The sequence below is a fragment of the Grus americana genome, chromosome 13 (assembly GCF_028858705.1).
Source record: "Grus americana isolate bGruAme1 chromosome 13, bGruAme1.mat, whole genome shotgun sequence".
In the NCBI taxonomy this organism is placed as follows: Eukaryota; Metazoa; Chordata; class Aves; order Gruiformes; family Gruidae; genus Grus; species Grus americana.
In genome coordinates, this window is record NC_072864.1 from 23,157,182 (window position 1) to 23,180,091 (window position 22,910).

At 61.5% G+C, this 22,910-nt stretch overlaps 1 protein-coding gene across 4 annotated transcripts; it reads left to right on the forward strand.

Moving 5' to 3' along the window:
* Positions 1-1,531: 1,531 nt before the first annotated feature.
* Positions 1,532-21,547, forward strand: NDRG4 (NDRG family member 4). 4 transcript variants are annotated; one of them, XM_054840512.1, is made up of 17 exons: positions 1,532-1,686; positions 5,471-5,562; positions 6,052-6,096; positions 12,731-12,836; positions 14,095-14,215; positions 14,452-14,514; positions 14,721-14,781; positions 15,095-15,181; positions 15,280-15,336; positions 15,689-15,792; positions 16,303-16,359; positions 16,455-16,506; positions 17,226-17,273; positions 17,508-17,543; positions 17,740-17,791; positions 18,454-18,492; positions 19,138-21,547. In XM_054840512.1, the coding sequence occupies exons 1-17, from the start codon at positions 1,650-1,652 to the stop codon at positions 19,290-19,292; spliced, it is 1,212 nt and encodes a 403-aa protein (XP_054696487.1). In that variant the 5' UTR covers positions 1,532-1,649; the 3' UTR covers positions 19,293-21,547. The 4 variants fall into 4 exon arrangements, with proteins under 4 accessions (XP_054696487.1, XP_054696488.1, XP_054696490.1 ...); XM_054840513.1 differs by lacking the exon at positions 18,454-18,492 and having other exon boundaries at positions 1,534-1,686; XM_054840514.1 differs by lacking the exons at positions 1,532-1,686; positions 5,471-5,562; positions 6,052-6,096 and adding an exon at positions 10,362-10,519.
* Positions 21,548-22,910: the final 1,363 nt, after the last annotated feature.

Consider the following 22,910-nt stretch of genomic DNA (forward strand, 5'->3'; position numbering starts at 1 on the left):
GCTGTTCCAATTCAGAACACAGCCTTGCTTCATACCCTGCCACTTTGGGAGTGCCTGGCTCCTTTAGAAACCTGGGCACCATTACAAGGGTGGTGGGAAAACCTCCACAGACTGGTTGCCCTACAGACCTGGTGGCCCCTGATGACGCAGGATCACAGGGCAGGGCAGAGGGAGGCACCACCAGCATCCACGCCTCATGCAGAAGATGAGGGTCCTGCATCTTGCCCACTGTGGGACCAGCCTTCTCCAGCCCCCATGCCCACCCCAGTGTTCACAGCCTCTCGTTTTGCCTGAACCAAACAGAATGTCACAACCTCCTGCTCTACCCCAAACAGCTGCCACTCTACACCCCTAGCATCAATATGTGGGGGGTCATCACCACCCCAGCCATGGCCTCCACTCCTGGGTGATCCTTCAGACCCTTGCGGCTACCACCATCCTCACCTCCTGGCACCACCAGACCATTATGGCCCTGCTGTGAGGACCCTCATTGCACAAGTCCTCCTTATGCTGGGACCACCTGGACCCCTTGACCATGACCATCCTATGCTCAGGGGAACCAGCACCCCCATGCTCCAGATGACCCCCTGGTCCCTTGTCATCCTTATTCTTGTTCCTGGATACTCCCAGGCCCTTTGGCCTTTGCGGCCCCACTCCCTGGGACTCCCTAGACCCCTTGACCACAATGGCTCTGATCCAGGTATCCTTGTTGCACAGGTTCCCTCTTGTCCTGGGATCCCCCTTGGTCACCTCAATCACCACCATCCCCTGCTCTAGGGGACCCCCAGACCCCTTGGGCATGGCCCCATATCTAGGGCTCCCCAAGGCTCCCACTGTCCCCTGCTCCTGGGACCCCATGACCACAGGGACCCCATGACCCATTGGCCATCACGGTCCAGCTGTGGGACCTCCATGGTTCCCTACAGGGTCATGTGTGCCACCCCCACCAGCGGTGCTCCATCTCCCGCGCACCCCATCTCCCATGTAACCTGCCTGGCAGCGCTCCCATCTCCCATGTAACCACCCCATCACCCCATCTCCCATGTAACCCCCCCCCCCCGGCAGCGCTCCATCTCCCGTGTAACCCCTCCCTATTGCTCCATCTCCCGTGTAACCCCCCCCCCCCCATCGCTCCCATCTCCTGTGTAACTCCCCCATCCCTCCCATCTCCCGTGTACCCCCCCCATCACCCCATCTCCCATGTAACCCCCCCCCCCGGCAGCACTCCATCTCCCGTGTACCCCCCCCATTCCTCCCATCTCCCGTGTAACCCCCCCATCACCCCATCTCCCATGTAACCCACCCCCCCGGCAGCACTCCATCTCCCGTGTACCCCCCCCATCGCTCCCATCTCCCGTGTAACCCCCCCTTCCCCCGCAGCGCTCCATCTCCCGTGTAACCTTCTCCTCTCCCAGCCCCGTCCCGGGCCCATTGTCCTCCTGGCGCCCCCCGGCCCCGTCCCCTCCCCTCCGGCCCCCGGCGAGGGGAGGACCCGGCCGGCGGGGGCCGTGCCCAGCCTCGCCCCTGCGCCGCTCCGCGCACCTCGCACCGGCACCGGCTCCGCTCGCTCCCCGGCGCCGGGGCCCGCCACCGCCCCCTCCCGCCGCCCCGCCCCGCCCGCCGGCGGCGCCGGGACCCGCCGCCCCGGCATGAAGGTGCTCCGGCACAAGATCGAGCTGCTGACAGGTACGGCCTGGCCCGGCCGGTCCCGCTCCCCCGCCCCGGGCGTGCTGGGGAGGGGGTGCCGAGGCTGGGAGGAGCCGGGCGCTGGGGTGAGAGGGTCGCGGGGGGGGGGGGGGGGGAGAGCCTTCAGCCCCGGCCTAGGAGATGGGGCTGCCGCCCCCCCCCGGCCCCCCGCCGCTTGCCTCTTTTCCCCCGGGCACGGGCTGCCGGAGGTAATAATGCTTTTTGGGCTACAGGAGGTGATTCCTGGGGAGACGCCAGAGCTGCAGCGGGGGAAGCCCAGCCTGGGGGGAAGGGGGGGGACTGAGTCGGCAGCCTCCTGGCACGGAGGTCCGCTGAGCAGACGGCGGGGGTGTGTGTGTGGGGGGTGTGTGTGTGCCTGTGGGACTGCTGGAGCATCCCTCCCCTGGGAGTCCCCCCGCTGCCTGGGTGCCCCGAGGATGGGGCTGGGGAGGAGGTTTCTCTTAGCAACAGCCACTGCGAGACAGCTCGCGCCCCTGCAAGCCCCCCCGCCACCGCCGCCCCCCGAGTCCGGAGCGCTCAGCCCCTGCATTAGTGGCACCGGACCCCCCAGCCTGGTGGGTCTCACGCTGTGGCCCGCGCGCTCCTGGGCTCCCCAGTTGGACTACACCATTAGGCTGGTTTGTGGGGGCTGCTGGGGTGCAGGCCAGTGCCCCCCCCATGGGGGCAGAGCAAGCTGTGGGTGTTTATCCTGCACCGGTGGGGTGGGAGGTGGCCCGGGCTGTGTCACACTGGGGTTTTCCTCCACCCCATCACGGCTCCTCAGCGGCCCTGCTGGGGGGGCAGTGCTGTGGGCACACTTCCGTGTCTCAGACTGGGCTGCAGGTTCCCTTCCTCCCTCTCCCTGCCTCACCGGAGGTCTCCTTGGCTTTGCCGCCTGGCAGGGGCCAGCCCTTGCTCCTCCGGATTTGCCTCCCCATCTGTCACGCACTGCTCAGTTAGCCCGGAGAATCCGTGCTGACACCCTGTGCGTGCCATGTCTGCGTCAGGGCAGGACGCAGGTGGTCAACGGGGAGACGCCCGCGAGTCTGGTGCATTGTCTGAGGGACCCCTGCCTTCCGACCAGACATGCTACCCAGTGTTAAACCCTTCCCACGGCCTCGTCGTGATGATAATGATGATGATGATGATCATCGTCGTCGTCATAGTGTATTTCCTTGCCACGAGCTGGTTTTCCTCCAATAAGCCAACACTGGGCTGCCGATTGCTGGGGAAGGTAAGCCAACGTGGCCGTTTCTGTCCCCATCTACATATGCATTGCCAGGGCCCCGGTGGGGCAGAGCACTAGTCCCAAACTGAGCCCTAATGTCACGCTGGGTTTGGGACTGATTTGGGATTAGGGAGGAAGCATGTCTCAGCTGTGCCCAGGAAATGGTGGCACATCACTGGGAAGGAAGAGTGGGAGCAGAGATGGATGCACGGGGGGGTGGCACCCTGGGGATGGGTGCTGTTGGGGAGCCTTGTGGTGAGCTGAATGGAATAGGGCTCGGTCCCAGCCACATTGCCCCAGTGTGCGATGGGAGCCAAGTTGTTTTGGCTAGGAGACCTGGAGCTGTGGCTTCCTCACCAGCCCTCTGCGGTGATGGTGGCCCAGCTGGTGACATTGCCCATAGCCACACTGCTGCGCTGGCAGGAGCAGGGCTAAGAGTACCTGTGGGGTAACGTGGGAAGCAGAGCACCCATGGGAAGCTGGCAGCATGGCTGAGATCCTGCTCGCAGGCTGTTGCACCCATGGGACTCCCTCACGTACCGATCCATCCTCCGTTCCCGTGCTCAGCACCCCTTTAGGTGACCATGCATCCTGCGCTGAGGATGCTGGTTGGCACAGGGCTCTGCCGCGTCCCTTGTGAGCCAGCTTTCCCCCCCACCATGCGAGCAAGGTCACGGGGCCTTTCCTCATTGCTCGGCCACCCTCCCTCCCATGTTAGCTGGAGGCTTTAATTAATAAAGGCATTCACCATGCGCTAAGTGCTGTTCCCAGCCACCCTTGGGCTGTGGCCACACGGTGGGTTGGTGTGGTCAGCGTGGGACGCTCCTGCTCTTTTCCAGACCCAGCTACCGGTGAGGCTGATTTTCTTCCCATTCTTTAACCCCGGGATTGTGTGCCTGGGGATTGCGGGGTTGCTCAGTCAGTGGCTCTGCAGGCTGCATCGTCTCAGTTGCGCTGGTGGGCTGCGGGCGAGGGCTGTTCCCTTGCACAAAGCCATTTCCCCAGCAGCAGCCCAGCCTGGAGCAGCACGCCCCAGGCGTGTGCCTCTCCGTGGGGCTGTCGGCACCTCTCTCCGCCTGGGTTCTGCGTGGCCCTTGGCCCGGCGGGACCCTCCGTGCAAGGGGGTGATGTGAAAGCCCCCCGTGCTGCGCGCCCTGGGACTCTCGGGAGGCTTCGTGGCGTGTTTCTCCCTCCAAACAGTTCTGGTTTGTTGGGTGGCTCCCAAGCAGCAAAGCAAAGTGCAGTGTCTGCAGAAAGCAGCCAGGTGGCACTGCCTGCTTGGTTTTTAAATGGAAATCCCGGTCAGATGAGCAAAAGCCGGCTTTGGAGGGGAGTTTATGACCAGCTCCCATATTCTTGGTGGCTTTGCAATGTTCTTGGCATTGTTTGGCCTTTGCACTTCGCCAACCCGCGCTGACCCAGGTTTGAAGGTGGACAAAGCGTGGAGCAGACTTGGCCGAGGCTGTGGATGGAGCAGGGTCTGCGTCTGCTGTGGTGCTAGCGCAGCCCCACATCATCCCCGGTATCCCCAGGGAGGTTGCAAAGGATGGGTAGCCAGTGGAGGGGGTGTGGGACTGGTGCTGGCCCCTTCAGAGCAGCAACAACTCATCCGAAGGCTTGACCTTGGGGAAGGGGTGGAAACGGAGGCTGTAAAGGCAAACGCCTGAGGTCTGGATCCTGCCCGAGTGTGGATAACCTCCCTGCACTGAGACGTGCCAGTTACCCACCCCATCTCCATGCGGGGGGACCTGGATTGTCCCTTGTGTCCCCCATGTCTGTCACCTTCCGTGTGCAGCTAGCTGCTGGGGGCACAGGCATCCCTTTGCTCCCTGCTGCTTTCTAAGCTGGCCTTGTGCCTGGGTGTGTTTTTGGAGGTGCTCTCATTGGGGGGTACGAAGTCTTGGTGCCCTGGGGCTGAGCTACCGGCTGGCCAGCACCTGCTTCACAGGCAAGGAGAAGAGTTTGGGAGTAAAGGCTTCACATTTGGTTTTCTCCTATCATGACAATACAAACTTCAGACTGTCTGCCTGCTCCCCTGCTGCTCGGAGCATCCCTCTGCCTCCCAGCACGGCTGAGAAACATCACCGCTCGTTTTGGCTGTGCAGGGATATCTCCCTCTGTCCCACCCATATCTGCCTGCAGCCTAAAAACAGCCAAAACACTGCATTTTTCTCTCTCTGACCAATGCTGGAAGCTGGGGTGGGAATGTTGTGCTTACAGAGGCAACCAGCAAGGAGACCAGGTTGGTCTCCCAGTTTGCCTAAGACCATACCCTGGAGACAGGTCTGTCAACTGGGAGAGCTGAACTTGGGTGGGAGCTGGGAGCCAAGCTCCTCCATGCACTGCCCGCCCCATGCCTGCTTCCAGCTCCCAACGGAGGGGCTCGCTGTGGCCCCCGGACAAGCCAAAGCACCAAGTCCCCATGGCAGATGGGTTGAGTGAAGCTAATTTGGGTCCCGTCCCCATGTGCAAGGAAACACGGGAGGCTCGGGGGGCTGGGGCAAAAGGGACCAAGGCAGGTCCCCATGGGCGCTGACACCTCCCTCGCCCTGGCAGGGCTGCTGCTGCAGGAGATGACCATGGCAGGGCTGCACGAGCTGCGCTTCACTGAGGAGAAGCCGCTGCTGCGGGGCCAGGAAGCCGAGCTGGTGAGTCTGGTGACTGCACTGGCTCCAGCTCCTGCACGTGGGGGGCCAGGATGCAGGTGCTTCAGTGGGAGTTTGGGGGGGGTGTGTGTGTGTGTGTGTGCGCTGGTACTGGGTACATGTGTGTGCACATGTGTGCTGGTATTCAGTGCATGTGTGCATGCAGATGTGTGCTGGTATTGATGCACATGTGTGGGTGAGTACGGGTTCTGGTTGGGTGTGATGATGTACGCGTGTGAAGATATTGCACCTGCTAATACACACTTGTGTGCACGCACGTGTGCAGGTCGTGCACGCACATGCGTGCGGGTATTGTACATGTGCGTGTATGTGTGCGCACGTGTGGGCATCATCCCCCTGCAGCCAGCACTGCCTGGGGAGTGGGTGCTTGTGGTGTCAGGGGACCTTGTTTGTTGGGTGGGAGGCAGGCACCGTGGGAGTGAGGGGCAGCAGGGGGATGTCTCTGTCCCTAATAGCTCCTTCTCTCCCCAGGAGAACTCGGATGTCTTCCTCTCCACTGTGGACACGGACTGGAAGGTAGGACTGGCCGTGGGGTGTGCCCCCCACCCCTGGGTCCCATGTGGGACAGCAGCCTGAGGCTGGGGAAGGCTGCAGGGTGCTGAGTGGACTCAGGGGTGTTGCCGTCCCCGCTTCCATGGGGACGCAGTGCCTGGTCGGTGTCTGCGCATGGGGGGCACGTCCGTTGTGGCCCCTGGCAGGAGGGGACGCTGCCAGGCATGCTCTGTGCTGGCACTCAGATGTGGCTGGTGGGCACTTGGCAATGGGCTGGGGACAAAATCTCTTTAAAAGAGGCGATTTCTTCTCAGGAGGGCTGAGCTGCTTTTCCAGCCCCTCTACCCTTGCCATGGCAATGGTTTCCTGGGCGATGCCAGCTCCCTGCTTACATAAGGATGTTTGAAAGCCTCTTTCTTTTTTGGAGGGCTGGAGCATTGCCCCCATACCACCCACCTCTCTGAGAGAGCAGGGCCCCTCTGCTCTCCTGGCTGGTGCCTGCCTGCCTTGTGCCTCCGTTTTGCTTCTCCAGAGGGGCCCCATGACGTGGCCTCGGGGCTCGCAGGGGCTCAGCTCGTGCCTGGCTCCCGTGTTGATTTTCATCACTCTCACACATCTGCCCAAGCTCATCCCGGCACCAGACTCCCCCTGCAGAGACCGGGGTACCGGTAGATGGGGAGGGAGGGTAGTGGGGCTGCCGGGCCCCAGCTCGCTGCCCATCCCTCTCCCAAAGCGTGCCCCCCCCCTCCCAGGGACACCAGTGACTGACTCCAGGTTGTATGTTGCTGCTTTGCCAGTGGCTGGGACCGCCGGGAGGGTGGGCTCGAGTGGTGCTGGCTGAGCCCCGTCAGGTCCAGCACTGAAACAACAGCACCTGCAAGGATAAAATATATCTGGATTTCATTCATACTGGGAGAGGGGCAGGGGAGCCCAGGTCCCTGTCTTGGCAGACTGAAAGTGGTGCCCAGGCTTTTGGGGCTGGCCTGCTTCGTCTCCATCGTCAGTGCGGGTGGCAGGGAATAGCTGGGCAGAGAGCAAGGACTTTCATCAGGGTGCTGAGTAGTGGCTGCTGTGGTTCACAGAGCAGAAGATTTCTGGTGGCCCTCTTGGAGGCCACAAAATTATTCAAAAATGGCAGGGGTGGAAAAGAAATGCCGCCCTTCCCAGCAGCTCTGAAGCAGGCGAGATGCTGGGGCCAGGAGTGGCACCGGCTCTGGGCTGCTCCTTCCTCTGCTTCACTCAGGGTCTCTGTTGACCACTGGAGGGGAAACCAAACGTCCTAGTATCACCGAAGTGAGGGCGAGGAGGGAGAAGGAGAGTGAGGAGGGGGAGGGAGGTGGCAGTGCCGGGCTGCCCAGAGCTCCCAATAGTGCCACAGGCACCAGTACGGCTCTCGCTCAGCTGTGCTGGGGCAGGGCTTGATGGGCATGCAGGGGATGTTAAAGAGCAGCGACTCTCCCAGGACAATCTTTGCATGCCAGTCTTTCAGCTCACAGTGATGCTGAGCTGTGTCCCTGGTGGTGCCCAGGTGGAGCGGATCCAGATGGCAAATGCCACGATGATGCACCTGCATGCCCTTGGTACCTAAAAAAAAATGAACTGGGAAGGGATCAAGGTGCCTTTTCCCAAGCCAGCCAGGCCCTGGGCTCTCTTGGTTCCCCTCCAAGAGCCTCAGGGTAGGGATGGGATGAGCTTCCCAGGCTGCGCCTGGGCAACCCCTTCCTTTCCCCCACCCTGACACTTCGCAGGTTGGTGCCCTGCAAAGGCTGGGGGCTGCCTGCCCTTCCTCGGGGAGATCTTACCCCATTTTCTAGGTTCACCTCCTTGGGGTAATTCAATCCAGCCCCAGCTGAGCTCTTCACTGTCCCTCTGCTCCTCCCTGCAGCTGGGCACTGCTCCCTTGCTGAGTTGCTCTGGCCTGGCCGGGGCAGTGGTGGGGAGCGGGGATCTCCCACTGCCGCCGCCAGCTGAAGTAAAGCCCTTGGGGCTGCTGGCATAAGCCAAGGTGCAGGGGTCAGGTGCCTCTGCCCTGGGACCTGGGCGCCCTGGCCCTGCTGGAGTTCTGGGCCACCTGCCAGGCAGATGGGCTAGTAAGCAATGGGGTGGGGATGCCATTCAATGCCATTCAAGTGGAGACAGCCTTGCTCAGCCTTCCCATCTCCCTGCCGCCCTTTTGCATTCATGCCTTACTTCACCTCAACTTTTCCACCCCTTCTCCCCTCTATTTTGCCACCTTCTGTCTTTTTTCGCCTGCTCGTGCCCCTCTCTATCTCTTGCTTTTTCCTGGAGGCTGTGGCTGCTCGTGCTCTTTGGCTGCAGAGGCAGCAGGGCTGAGGAAAGCAAAAATGGCTCCCGGACCCACGAACAGCTTCGTACTTGCACCAGGAACCACCTGGGAGCTGGGCTTCCCCCTCACACATGGTTAGCAGAGATGTATCTCTCCAGGCTTGGCTCTGAGGTCCCTGCAGGACAAAGCAGTGCAGAGGAAAGCCTCTTTGGTGGAGGCAAGGTGGATGCTGTCCCGCTGCCTGCCTGTCTGTCCATCCTTTCTCCTGCGTTCAGACTCCCTGGCTGCCCAGCCCTGACTTGTTTGCAGGACACTGCTTTTGGTGGCTCCCCACCAGCTCTGGGTGATCATTTACCCAGGTCAGGGAAAGGGCTCTCCCCAGGGAAAAGTGGCTCAGCCCTGTTATTAGACATCGGAGACTCCACAGGAACAAGCCTGCTGGGTGAAGCTGAGGACACGGGGCTCTGCCATGTGGGGAAGCCCATGCATGTGCTGGGGATGGCAGCTGGACCCCCTCTGCCTGTGGCTGCGGTGCATGCCAGGGCATGGTGGAAGCAAGCTGTGGTGAGCTGCTGGGGTGGAGATGGTGCAGAGGTGACGGCAGGCTCCAGCTGGCACTGAGCATCCCTGTGGTGGGCAGGGAGGCTGGAGGGTCCCCACTGGACGCTGCCCTGGTCTGGCACTGGCACGTGGCTCTCCAGCCCCTTTGGGCAGGTGCTGGAGGGGCTGCGGGACTCTTTCTCCCTTCATGATTGCCCAGCTTTGTGCTGGAGCAGCTCAGGTGCTGGTTGTGCTGGGCTGGGCAGGGGCAGGCAGGGTGCAGGGGGATGGCACCCGGAGCTGGGGGGTTTTGGGACCGTGGCAGCATGAGGCCATCCATGGGTGCGAGCTGCAGGGAAACGGACTTGTCCTCTTGCAAAGCCTCATTGGAATCAGGGCAGAAACCATCTGCCTGCGTGCACGTGCCCATAGCACGTGTTGGCTCAGGGACAGGATGTGACCCCTCGGCACTGCTGCGTTGTCTTTCCTCCTGCCTTATTTACCTGCCACTGGTGATGGCCGGGTTGGGACTAAATCCTGCACTTCTCCTGCATGCCAGCATCCCACAGCAGGTGGGATGACTGTGCTGTTGGGTAGGGTACACATGTGTACATGTGTACTGGGCAGTTTTCACATGTGTACATGTGTGTGCCCCTCCGTGCACAAGGTTCTTCATGTGTGCAGGTTGTTGTGTATCCATGGGCATGAGTGATGGCCATGGCCTACACGCTAAGCACGTGGGAGGAGGATGCAGCAGGCATGCTCCTCATCTGCACGTGACCACGCACATACGTGCACAGGAACACGTACCAATGCAGATGCACAGGGGCAAGCCCTGTGAGGGTATGTGCGAGCATTTTGTGGGGTGCATGTGCTTCAGCATGGATCGTTGTATTTATTTTTCCAAGGTTTGCACACACAGACACGTGGAGGGGAGCACAGTTTTGCCTGGCGCCTACGTGTCTGTGTTGGTACGTGTTCCTGTGCATGTCCTTCTCCTGTGTGTACCCATGGCCATTCATGGGGGGGGTGTGTGCTTCCTGGTGAGTATGCGTTGCTGCACGGCCTTGGCCTGGGCACCTGCAGGCTTAGGCATGATTCTGCGTGTTTCGTGGGGCCAGAGCCACGTATGTGTGCGTGATGGGTGCAGGCAAGCATTGCTGGGCTCTGCCATGACGATGCTGTCTGTGTTGCAAGGGGTGCAAATGCAACCCTGTCCAGGCACCCCTGCCTGTCTGGGTCTGCCGAAGGAGGGAAGATGGAGCAGGTACTGTATGATGCCAGGCATTTTTTCTTCATAAACAAGGGTATTTGGGGCCAATTGGAGCATGAATAATTCTCGCGGCAGCCAATGTGCTGGCTCCATCGCAGTGCTTGCCTGCAATGGAGGCCAAACCTGCTGGGGCTGCGCGTCGCATGGAGGGGGATGGGAGAGGGAGGGCTTAGCGCAGGGCTGGGTCTCTGCTATAAATCAAGGCGAGGGGCTGAGCCAGCACAGAGCTCTGCTTTGCCCCAGCCTGCTGCACCGCTGTGCCCCACACCAGGACCCCGTGCTTGGCCCACCCTGCTCGTGCATCCTCGTCCACCTGGTTCCTTACCATGCCTGAGTGCTGGGATGGGGTAGGTACCACCGTTCCCGTGCTCGCTGCCCTCCCTTCCCGGGGAGTTTTGCCCCAATACCTCCTCTGATTGCCCAGGCTGGACCTTTGCACCCAGGAGGGCTTGGCGTGGGCCAGGTGGGTGTTGGTGTTGGGGGGACATGCTGCTGGGGAGCCCGTCCTTCCCCCAGCCCCACTGCTGCATCCCTGACATGCCGCAGGTTTCGGGGACACCTTGTCCTTGAGCATGTCCTCCCCGAGCCCAGCGGAGATGCTGTGCTGAGGCCGAGTGAGTAAGCGCAGCTGCAGGCTGTGGGCTGTGCTGGGTCTGAGTGCTGATGGTGAGGGGCACGCTGCCCCTTCCCCACCCCGAGAGCTGCAGAGGGAGAGGGTCTCTTGCTGTTTTGAAGCAATCCCTGGGATACTTTCCAGCCTCTGTGGCGATGGCAACACACAATGGCAACAGGCTGGTGTGGAGGCGGGGGGGCAAGCGAGGTGGGAGCACTGCAGCACCGAGTGGGTAACCTGGACAGGGCTGGGCTCTCTCAGGTGCCTATGGGTGCAGTGACCCCCCCCATGCCCCTCCTTTCTGGGACCATGGGTTGTCAGTGCCCCCACCACCCCCCACCCCACTCCTTGCTGCCTGCATCCCCCGCAGCCCTAGCCTCTCCCCGCCAGCGAGCATCCCTGCGGCAAAGATCAGGGCTGTGGTACCCAGTGATGCTGCAGAGGCTGCACCGTGGGCAGGGATGTGCCTGGCTTGGCGGGGGAGGGGCGTCGGGGAGGATAGGACTGCTGGGGAAGGAGCTGCCACCTTGGGCAGTGATTTTAGGAAGGGATTGCAGGCTGAGCTGTTGGGGCTGCGATGGGAACCATGGGCATAAGGATGTCTCCCAGGCAAGGAGGCAGCCCTGTGCCCGGGATCAGACCACATGGATGCCCCCTTGGGCCAGGCCCTTCCTCTGCCTCAGTTTCTCCATCCGTTATTGTAGGGGGATGTCCTTGCTCATCGCCTGCTGCCTGATATAGCCCTGGGGAGCAGAGGGACAGCTGTGGGTCAGGGTGCCCTTGAGGAGCGGAGCGTTGTCTCCACTGAGCCCTTGAAGTGCCCTTGCACGCTGCGTCCCCCCTGGGGAACAGTGGATCTCGGTGAGGGGAGGCACTGCGGCGAGGAGATCCTGTCCTCAGGCAGTTCCTCCCCTGAGGCCTGTGTCCTTCGGAGTCCTTGGTGGCGCGTGAGCCGCAGGAGTGTCCACGTATCTGCCCCCTCCCACCAGCCCACTCGTGGGGCTGCCAGTACCCGCAGTGGGGACTACCTGGCTGGCACCCTGCCAGCATCCCCGCCCAGCTTTGGGGTCACTGCCGGTGGGCTGCCTGGCGGGCATGGGCATCCGGACCCCGGTCCCTTGTCTCCAGGTGATGCCTTGGCCATCACCTGCGCTCGCAGCCTCAGTTTCCCTTGCTGGCTATGGACGATGGCCGTGAAGGCGAGGCTGGAGCCCTCCCAGCCAGGGAAACTGAGGCACCGGGCAGTCCTGGTCTCTGTAGGCGGGCACAGCCATTCCAGAGCAAGGGATTTTAAAGTTACTTTAGCTGTCGTTGTGGGATCAGGCTGCAGCATTTCCCAGGGTCTGACCTCAGCCTGTTTCTCCCAGGCACAGCGAATCCAGGCCAACTAGGCCATGCAGTGATCCCCCACCCTGTTGCCAAAACTCCCTCAGCCTCAGGCCCTCGAAGATCTCCTGTCCCATCCCATGGTCCACCTGTCCCGTCCCACGATCCTCCTCTCCCAAGCCCTCTTGGATGATTCCATCCCATCCCAAACCTCTATCCCTTGATCCTAACCTGTGATCCCATTCCATGTTAGGACCTGTCCAATCCTAAATCCTATTATCCTATCCCAAGCCCTCCCTTCCCTTCCCTTCCCTTCCCTTCCCTTCCCTTCCCTTCCCTTCCCTTCCCTTCCCTTCCCTTCCCTTCCCTTCCCTGTCCTGTCCTGTCCTGTCCTTTCTGAGTTAGTGGAGGCTGACAGCATTTGTATAGGATTTGTCCCACCTTCTGCCACTGCTGGGATGCCCAGAGCTGGGGTTTTCCCAGGATGCCTGCTCCTCTTTCCCTTATGCTGCCATGGGACCCAGCTGCCTGGGGAAGCAGTGGTGAGAGGAGGGATGGCAGGGCAGGAGAGGATGTCTTGGGGCAGGCAGGCATCACCCCATTTCTCCTCTTCCCCCAGGAACATGACATTGAGACCCCCTATGGGCTGCTGCACGTGGTCATCCGGGGCTCACCCAAGGGAAATCGCCCAGCCATCCTGACGTACCACGACGTGGGCCTCAACCGTGAGTGCTGGTCCCTGGGCCACGGGGTGCAGGGGCAGATGAGAGCGAGCCTGGGGCTTCACGAGGTGCCAGAACGTTGGCCAAAGCCCCTGGCTCAGCTCCTTTGCCTCCTCCCACGGAGGGTCCGCAGGCTGCACTGGAGTCTCCCCAGGCATCTGAAAGCACTGGGAGGGTTTGGACACTCAGCCGAACCGAAAGCCCAGGCCAAGCACAGCCAGGAGTGCTTAGCCACCCCAGCGCTGGCTGCCCGCCCACCCGCCCACGCCAGGCAGGATGGGGTGGAAGGGATGCCGGGCCGGTCCCTGCCGCCAGCGCCAGCCTGTTGATATTCAGAGCACGGACCTGGCTGGCGGCAGGGCGTAGTGGGGGCTGAAGGAGACGGGGAATAGCAGGGAAGGAGGGACCCTGATGGGCGGGGAAGGAGGGACCCCAAGGCAGGGCTCTGGATGTGGGGATGCTGCGCTCTCTGTTAGCCTGCAGCCTTGGGCCTGACCCCAGACCACTGCCCGGGGCTGTGCCCCCCAGCTGAGCCGGGATGCTTGGTGCCCTGTGAGCTGGGAGAAGCATCTCCTCCCTGCGCTGGCAGCTGAGGCTGAGTCACTGGCATGCTACGTGAGCTGCCTCACCATCACAGCAGCACCCTCGTGTCCAGGGGTGTGTCACGTTGGTTGCAATGGACCAGACAACCTGCCTCTCCCCCACATTTTGGGAGGGATGTCCTGGCACTGATGCCATGGGGCAGGACCCCTCCAAGCCCCGGCGATGGCTGTATCCTGCTGCAATGGTGGTGGCCTGTCCACAGCAGTGCTGGGGTAGTTTCTTTGACTGTTTCCAAGCAGGGAGATTTGCAGACATTTCTCAAATCCCATGTTTGCTTGAGCCCTTTCTGGGGATTTTGGACAGGGCCGATAATACCCCGGGCTGCTAATCCTGCTGCCCACCGGGTGGTCCTGCAGCTCCGGGTCCCATCTCTCCACACAGATGAGGCGCACCCCAAACTCCTCATCCTCCTGGCTGTGTCCGTCCATCCCCATGCCTCCCAACACCAGTAGGGATGCAGACCTTGCTAACAGGGACTGTGGTCTATGCTGTGGAGATGAGGAGCCTGGAGGGAAAGGGGATGGGAGGGTGTTGGTGGCACGTCACCTCCCGGTTGAAGAGCAGTGGGAGGGCAGATGACCTCTCTCCATGCTCCCCTGGCCCACCAGGCCCCCATGCTAGGGTGTTTGGTCTCTGATCCCTGCCTGCCCTTTGACAGACAAGCTTTGCTTCAACACCTTCTTCAACTACGAGGACATGCAGGAGATCACGAAGCACTTTGTGGTGTGCCATGTGGACGCGCCGGGTCAGCAGGCAGGAGCCTCGCAGTTCCCTCAGGGGTAGGTGCCAGCTTCAGGGGCTCACGATGCCCACCAGGATGTCACCTCCCTGCCCAGTGGGTTGTTGCTGCCTGGGCAGTTGTGCCCTGCCTGCAGGTCTCTCTGAACCGTGTCAAAGCCCATGGCAGCTGACTGGCCCAGTGTGGGCGATGGGGTGGTTTGCGGGTGGGGTGGCATTTCCCTGTCCCCACCTTCCTGCTCTGCACGGGTCCCATATTCGCTGTCCTGTGCCACAGGTACCAGTACCCATCCATGGACCAGCTGGCTGCCATGTTACCCAGCGTGGTGCAGCATTTTGGGTGAGTCAGCCTCTCCTCTGTGGCTGCTGGCTGAGGGTGTGGGGCAGGGAGATGGGCAGGAGGCAAGGGTTTGGGGCTGGGGGAGTTGTCTTTGTAAGCTGGCACCCTGCACGTCTTCTTGTGCCCCATGCTGCGGGGGAAGGGGTGCCCCAGGGAACCCGTGCTGGAGCCCACTGTGCCCCCATATGCACCTCTCCACTTTCCAGGTTCAAGTACGTGATCGGGATTGGTGTTGGGGCAGGAGCCTACGTGCTGGCCAAGTTTGCGGTGAGCCTGGGGCTGGGATGGGCTGGCCCCGAGTTGCCCATACCTGCAGTCAGCCTGGGGTATGGGGAAGAGCAGGAGCTGACACCCCCGGGCGGGCTGTGCCGCTGCGAAGACTGCTGGAGGGACCGGGGAGGGGCCGGGATGGCAGTGCCACGGCCGTGGCGGCTGGGCAGTCTTGCCACAGGTCTCCCATCTCTCCCAGGACAGGGCCACGTCAGCCCTGTGCAGTGCCTGTGCAGTGGGCAGCGGTGCTTGTCGGGGGCTGCCCTGGGCACATCTCCCCGCTGAGCGTCATCCCTCTTGCTCACTGCAGCTCATCTTCCCCGACCTGGTTGAAGGACTGGTCCTCATGAACATTGACCCCAACGGCAAAGGCTGGATTGACTGGGCAGCTGCCAAGGTGGGCAGGGCCCCGACCCCCCCGTCCTGGCCCTGATGGCTCCCTGGGGCAGGAGCCAGCCACGGCAGCATGGTAACTCCCTGTGCTCCCTTCCACAGCTCTCTGGCCTCACCAGCACGCTGCCGGACACCGTTCTGTCCCACTTGTTCAGCCAGGTAAGGGCTGTGCACCCTGCCATCCCCCAGCCACTGGCCCCCTCCCTGTGCCCTGCCCTGCCTGCCAGGTGCCGCAGTGCCACTGGCCCTGCCCCGTGCTCAGGGATGGGATCAGGCAGGCCCTGCCTGTATCCCTCCTGCCCGATCCAGGGCTTAGCCTTGATGAATGTGCAACTTGTGCTTGCATCCCTCCTGGGTGTGCTGCCTGCAGCACCACCATGCCCAGCTGCATTGCCCAGCACCCTCCCCCTCTGCCTCACTGGCTGGCACGTCATGGGCAGGCCTTGGGGAGCAGGGTGTCTCTGCAGCACCCAGCAGTGCCTGCCCTGATCTCCATCTCCTGCCGGCACAGGAAGAACTGGTGAACAACACGGAGCTGGTGCAGAGTTACCGGCAGCAGATCGGCAGCGTGGTGAACCAGTTCAACCTCCAGCTCTTCCTCAACATGTACAACAGGTGAGCACCCCGGGAGTCCCTGCCAGCGGGCTGCCCCCCATCTGTGCCAGGGGCTGCAGTGCTGGTGGGTGGTCCTGAGGTCACCGTGGGACCCCTGACCCCCATTGGGTGCTGCCATCACCCTCTGGCGCAGGCAGGCAGCAGTGCAAAGCTGGACGCCAGTGCTGGCCGGGAATGTGGGAGTGGTGGCAGCTGTGCCAGAGCCTTGCCGTGACCCCAGAGCCCATGGCCATGGGTGCATGTCGCCATGTCTCCACCTGAGCCGAGTGCTGGCACGCCTGGGGGAGGAGGCAGAGATACTGTCCCAGGCACATGGGGGGTCGGGAGCCTTGTTACTCTACTGGGTGCTGGTGTGGGCTCTGCTTGGGTCGTGGCAGAGATGGCCGTGGATCTCCTCCATCCACAGGGTGCCAGAACAGCGGGGCTGGGTGCTGCCCCAGCTCTTGTGCTATGGCATTGGTGGCAGCACCTGCCCATGGGCTCACACTGTCCCTCTTCCTCCTCCATCAGCCGCAGGGACCTGGACATCAACCGGCCTGGGACTGTGCCCAACGCCAAGACACTGCGGTAAGAGTCACGCTGGCATGGCGTGGGGGTTCCCAAGGCAGTGGAGTCCACCCAGGCCAAGCCCTGACTGTGCCCTTTCCTCCTCTCACTTCCAGCTGCCCCGTGATGCTGGTGGTTGGAGACAACGCGCCCGCTGAAGAGGGAGTGGTGAGCGATGGAGTAGTGCCTGTGGGGTGGCGTGGGCACGCTCGTGTTCACTGCCTGCTCAGACATGTGAGCTCCCATGTGTGGGAGCGTGCTCATGTGCAAACCTACCTGCTTGCGTGGGCATGTATGCACGTGCATTTGTGCATGGTTGCCACACCTGGAAAACCTCCCCTTCTTCATATGCCCAGAGGTGCTCACAACATGCACACTCGGATGTGTTGGCACGCAGGCACACTCCCTGCTTGGCCACATGCACCCAAACAGCTGCTAGTATATGCGTGTGCTTGCACACATCCACGTGGTTGGCCACACTTGCATAATCAGCCCCAGGTATTGTGCAGGTGGCTATATTTGTACATAACGTGTAACAGCATGCACACCCCACCTCCTCCAGCACATGTACCTCTGTATATGCACATGAGCACACTTGTGTGCTTGTACACACGGGTGTGACACACAGGATGCCTCACCAGTCCCACTCCCCTCCCCTTGCAGCCCCCACCCTTGCTCAGACACTGCAAGGCAGGAGGAAGGTCCTCCCTGTCCCATGGCAAGGGATGGTGGTTCTGGGGGCTCAAGACTCGCCTAGTGCCCTGTCTCCACCTGACGGGGGTGGGATGTGCCAGCTGGAGTGGCATGGGCCGGTAGTGGTATCTGTGGACAACTTCTTCCAGGCTCAGGGCACCCCAGGGTGCTAATATCGTCCCTCTTGCCCACAGGTGGAGTGTAACTCCAAGCTGGATCCCACCAACACCACCTTCCTGAAGGTAGGCGGGTGGCAGGGGGCAGCTGGGCAGTCCCTGCTACCCATGAAGTGCCCCATTGCCCTCTGCCCCAGGGCTGCAGGGTGTCCCCATCTCCCCATTCCAGGTCCATCCTGGCCATGGGACTGGGGGCGTGCGAGGAGAGCGGGGTGGCCCCAGCAGTGGCATCCTGCCAGTGGGTACCAGGGGACAATGTGGGCGGCAAAGGCAAAACTAAGCAGGACCTTCTCTCTGCAGATGGCTGACTCCGGTGGGCTGCCCCAGGTCACACAGGTGAGCCCCCCACAGTTTCCCCAGTTAATTGGGTATACTGGGCCCTGAGACATGCCCTGGTGCTGTTCCTGGCTAGCGGGGGATGGGCTGAGGTGGGCATAGGCGTCTTGCGCAGGGGCTGCCAGAGGTGGCTCGGGGCTGAGCGGGGACCTCGGCCCCAGCGCTGCCTCACCTCAGCCCTGCTCTCTCCCTGCAGCCCGGCAAGCTGACTGAAGCCTTCAAGTACTTCCTGCAAGGCATGGGCTACAGTGAGTGCCAGGGCTGGGCGTGGGGCTGGCGCGTGTCTGCGTGTGCACATGCGTATGTGCCTGTGTGCGTGTGTGCCGACTCTGCCGCAGGAGAGGAGCCTGGCACCCCCACGTGCCCGTCCTGATGTGCATGTGCATCTGCAGCGTTATATGTGCAGGTGCACGAGATGTCTATCCGTGTGTTCACAGGGGCCTGGGGTGTACAGGCTCTGTGTGCACACAGACGTGTGGACAAAGGCTCTGTGTGTACATACGTGTGTGGACAGGGCCTCCGTGCATGCATGCACACTTATGGGTGTGGGGGCGTGCACAAGCAGGGGTTGTGTGTGCGCACACAGCCGTGCAGAGTCCATGTGCACAAGTCTGTGTGTGTGTATAGGTCCATGAGCACGTGTGTGTGTGTTGTGTGTGTGCATGCACAGGTCTGTGTGCATACCTGTGTGTGCACATGTGTGAAGGACCATGTACACACGTGTGTGTGTTTGCAGGTACATGTGCACATCCACGAGTGTCTGTGTGTGTGCAGGTCTGTGCGCACATGTGCAGGTCCATGTACATGCACACATGGGGCTGGACGGCGGTTCCCAGCCCCGTGTAGCAGCCAGCACAGCTGATGGTCTCTCTCTGCCCTCCCCGCCCTTCTCCCGCTCCACCCCTACCAGTCGCCCACCTGAAGGATCGGAGGCTGAGTGGAAGCACAGGTACCGCTCTGTGCTGCTCGGCCCGTGCCCGCTGCTGCATGGTGCCCACCTGGCCTGTGCCCTCGAGCTGCCTGGGCACCTTTGGGAGCAGCCCTGGTGCGGGGCTGGCCCTTCCTAGCCAGGTGCCCTCTGCCTTGCTCCGCTTTGCCTGAGATGGCCCCCTGAGCCAGGACCGGCGGCTGAGAAATGGCATTCAGAGAAGTACCCCCATGTGGGCAGAGTCTCGGCAGCGTGCCCAGGGTGCCCTCCTCCAGCCAGCCAGGAGCTGTGCCCGCTGAGCATCCTGGCTGGTGGAGGGTGTCACCTTTCCTGCACACCCTGGGGAGCCAGGAGAGCTCCCGTTCCTGCTCATTCCTTCCTCGGAGCATGGCAGCCAAGGTGCCCCACTGCCTTGTGCCCAGCATGTCCGGGAGATGTGCCTGGTGTGCAGCCTGCCCCAGGGCACCCCATCCCTGCCCCGCTGTCCCTTGCCAGCCTGGAGCTGCTCATGTTGTCACAGCACCGCATGCTGCAAGCTTGTGCCCAGGGTCATTCACACTGGGGAGCAGGACCGGTGGCTTTGCTTGTGTGAGGCAATGTCGGTTCAGGTCCTGCTGGCTTTCAGAGGGAGCTGAGCACCCCGACTGTCTCTCTGTGCCCATTCAGTGCCATCTGCCAGCATGACCCGCCTGGCGCGCTCCCGCACGGCCTCCCTCACCAGTGCCAGCTCAGTGGATGGCACCCGCCCACGTGCCTGCACCCACTCGGAGAGCACCGAGGCCATGGGGCAGATCAACCACACCATGGAGGTATCGTGCTGAGGTCCACACCCGCTGCTGACGTCTCCTCCAGAGCCATCTCCTGTCCATCAGCATCCCGCCAGCACCCACCCGCCCCATGGACATCCTCGACCAGGGCCCTCGCTCCTTCAGGGTTGATTTGTCGTCTTTGCCATTGGCCTCATCCCCTTGTCTGGTACCGGAGGAGGAAATGGGTTTTGCTTCACTGCCTCCTGGCTTCATCCAGCAGTCACACATGGTTCTGCATTGGTCCTCACCCTCCCTAGCATTGGTTTTGTCCTGGCTTGGGAGAATGGGTGGCAGGGGGATGGAGCCAGGATGGGGGAGCAGGGGCAGGGTGGTGAGATGGGGACAGGATAGTGGAATGGGGCAGGACAGCAGGCTCCAAGGACATGGAGAGGACACAGGAGGTAGGTTGATCCCCCCAGGTCAACTGACAGCTGGCCAAACCAGGAGGAAGACTGGGACAGGGAGCAGCACTCACTGTGAGGTCACTGGGCCCCTTCCTGGGGATGCAGCTCCCATTTCTCCCCACTGGCCCTCCCTGGGGACAGCTAGCATGGACTCCCCCAGCACACCCAGGACCTGGTGTCCCACAGCTAGCTGAGCATTGTGAGAAATTGCACTCCAAACTGTCCCCCTGCCCTGGTCATGTACCCTGAGGGCTGCCCTGGGGCAGCAGGAGAGAGCTCAGCCCTGCTTCAGAAGCCATTGAGCAGGAAGGTGGCATGGGGCTCCCCCTGCCTCTGCCCATGCCCTCCCCTGTGGTGGCACTTCTTGGTCCCTTGTTACAAGAAGGAAAATCACTACCTGCCATCAAAAATGCATGGGGGAGGGGGGAAAGGGCGCTGTGTGCCCTGGGTTGCTCAGTCCCTGCCACACTGCAGTTCCACTCCCAGCTCTTGGGCTGAGGCCACCAGGGCTCAGAGGCCACCAGGTTTGGGGAAGTCCCATGGCAAATCCCCTCTCCAGTTTTGCCACAGCCTGTGGGTGTCACTGCAGTGGAGCCATTAGCAATAAGATGAGACACTCATCCCCCGCAATGCTGGGGAGCCCTCAGCACCTCTGCCCTGCAGGGTGCATCACCGCAAGGTGCTGGCAGTGTGGGGTGACCCGTGGGATGTTGGTCTGGCTTTGCCTATGGGCTAGCTTTGCCCACAGAGCTGGCCAGACCCCCCATGGCCCCCCAAATCCACACCCCCCAGCCCCAGTATTTCTCCTGTGCTCTGAGCGGGGCATGTCTCAAGGGCTTGGCTCTCCCCAAGCTGCAGGGCCCCATCCAGCCACCGGCTCTGGATGGATCCAGCCACTCATGCTCGGCATGGAGAGCCGCGTCGTCACATAATCCCACCATTGGCCACCCAGCCTCTGCTGCTACCCCTGCCCCCACCCCCCCATGGGCGGCAGAGCCCAGCTCCTCCTGCACCCGGGCTAAGGGAGCCCCTGGCTCTGGTGATGGGTGCTCAGGTCTTTGCGGGTGGTCTGTGGGGGACCCCAACAGCGACCTATAGGGGACCCACTGGGTGCCACCATCTGGGTGAGCAGAACCAGCCCACGGGGAGCAGGTGCCATCCAGCCCCCCAAAAGCTGTCGCCCCCCCCCCAGACCCAGTCCCCACTCCTCAACAAGGGGCACAGGGCTCCCAGGGCTCCCAGCGGGCGTACGAGGGCTTTTGGCCCCGAGACCTGTGCCCTGCCCAGTCCCTCCCGTATTGAATGGCCACCCCAAAACACCAGTGTCCCCATTTGTCCCCCACTTTGTTCTGCCGTGTGCTTCCTTCTCGGTGTGACTCTGAAAGCTACGTAGCTCCTTTTTACTGTAGATACTGCTGCGATCTTTGGTTTTTCTCAGCGTGTCCTTCCAGATGATATATATATATATAAAAATACCTATACATAATATATATAAGGGTTGGTCCGGTCCCTGACCTTTTTGGGTTCATTCCCCCTTGCATTCTCGTCCAAGCAGTGCCATGTGGTTCCTCTGGAGGTGGGTCTGGCCTTTGGTTCCTCACCTTGGTTTTGTTGGTCAGTTTGGTTTTTCTCTGCTGGTTTGTTCTTTTGATTTTTGTTGGTTTTCCTTTTTTTCCCCAGTCACAGTGGAATTTAACACATTTTCCTGTCTGAGTGCAACCTGGTTTTGTCGCGGCGGCATCAAGGCCGCAGCACTCACGAGACAGCAATATGTAAACCGGATTTAACTAACCTGTTGCTGTAGAGAGGATTTACTGTGTTGGAAAAAAACCCAACAAACTAATAAAGAAGTTAAGAACCTTCTGTTCTCTTTTCAACATGCTGCAGGGAAATGGGCTTGAGCCCAAGAGCCTGGGCACATGGCGGGGGGGGGACGGGACGCAAACCGCCAAGACTGAGCTAGATGTGGGCAGGCAGCCTGGGAGCCTTTCTTGGCTGGTTTGGCCAGAGGGCTCTGCTGGTCCCCCGGCTGTCAGTTCTTCCTCTGTCCTGGTCCAGCCTTGAGACCTCTCTCTTGCTGGCCCCTTGCTCTTTCTGCTTTGATGTTGGGGGCCTCCCTCCTGCCCCTTCTCTCTCTTTCCAGCATTAGGCTCTCCCTCCTCTGGTCTTGGGATCTTCTCTGGCAGAGATGTCTATTTGGGCCCCCCTTCTCTGCTGCTTCCCCTACGCTCCCCCTGGCCTGAGTGAGCCTCATCTGGGGCCGCGGTGGGGAGCAGGCTGGAATAGTCCTGACGGGACTGGGATGGGGTGTCTCCTGCCTGGCTCTAGGACTGGAGACCATCATTGTGGTGTCAGAGGCTCCAGCTGGGATAGCTGAGCTTCTGGGAGTGGAGTGGCCACACAAGGACCTGAAGACTGTAGGGGAGCAAGGACCTGCTGCTGCAGGATATGGGGAGGCCACAGCTGTGCTTGCTTTGCTGGAGGAAGAGCAAAGGCTCCCTTTGAGGTGTGTGGGGGCTCTAGCTGGGGTGGGTAGGATGTTATTAATGAGGGACTTGTGTTAATTAGCACCTTTGTGCTTAGATGCTATCAGGATGGAGGGCTCTGAGGATGCATGGCAGAGGGGGCTGCATCCAGGGGAGATGCCCTGAGCCTCCTGCCACCCTCAGCAGCAATGCTGACGCCTGAGCTGCTGCGTGCCACCCGACCTGAAAAGGGAGGGGGGTCAGGTGGGACAGAACACATCCTCCCTCTTTTTCCTCCTAGAATGAGGCTGGGTGATCCCACGGCAGGACTGCAGCATTCCGAAGCTGAGGGAGGGGAACTCCTGCTGCACAGCCCTGGCTGCAGCTGTGCTCCGTTCCCAGCCCCTCTGCCAAGCTGCCATGCAGACAGACTTCTGACAGCCCCACAGCCATGGGTACATAAATGACCATCAGCTGTACTGGAAGGGTCACCCTTTTCCCAGCTGTCCCAGGGACCCTGATAACACACATCTGCTTGCTCAACCATCACCCCCCCCCCCCCCCCCCCCCCCGCCAAGGACCTGGCCCCGGTTCCCACATGCCTGGGGATGGGGACAGTCACGGGGGGGGAACATGCCTTGCCATCAGTCCCAGCCAGTCCTGACCCCACTGCCTTCCTTATCCCTCTCCTTGGGGAAGGGGAACCTTGAATTTATCCCCTGCCCCTGGCCCCTTCCCTGGCTGCTCCTCCACCACAGGAC

Bases quoted from the DNA above. Each gene is read 5' to 3' on its own strand.
- NDRG4 (XM_054840512.1), top strand. From the start codon at position 1,650: ATGAAGGTGCTCCGGCACAAGATCGAGCTGCTGACAG. The intron at 6,097-12,730 runs GTAGGACTGGCC...CTCTTCCCCCAG, and splicing joins CTGTGGACACGGACTGGAAG to GAACATGACATTGAGACCCC. The intron at 14,216-14,451 runs GTAGGTGCCAGC...CCTGTGCCACAG, and splicing joins GCCTCGCAGTTCCCTCAGGG to GTACCAGTACCCATCCATGG.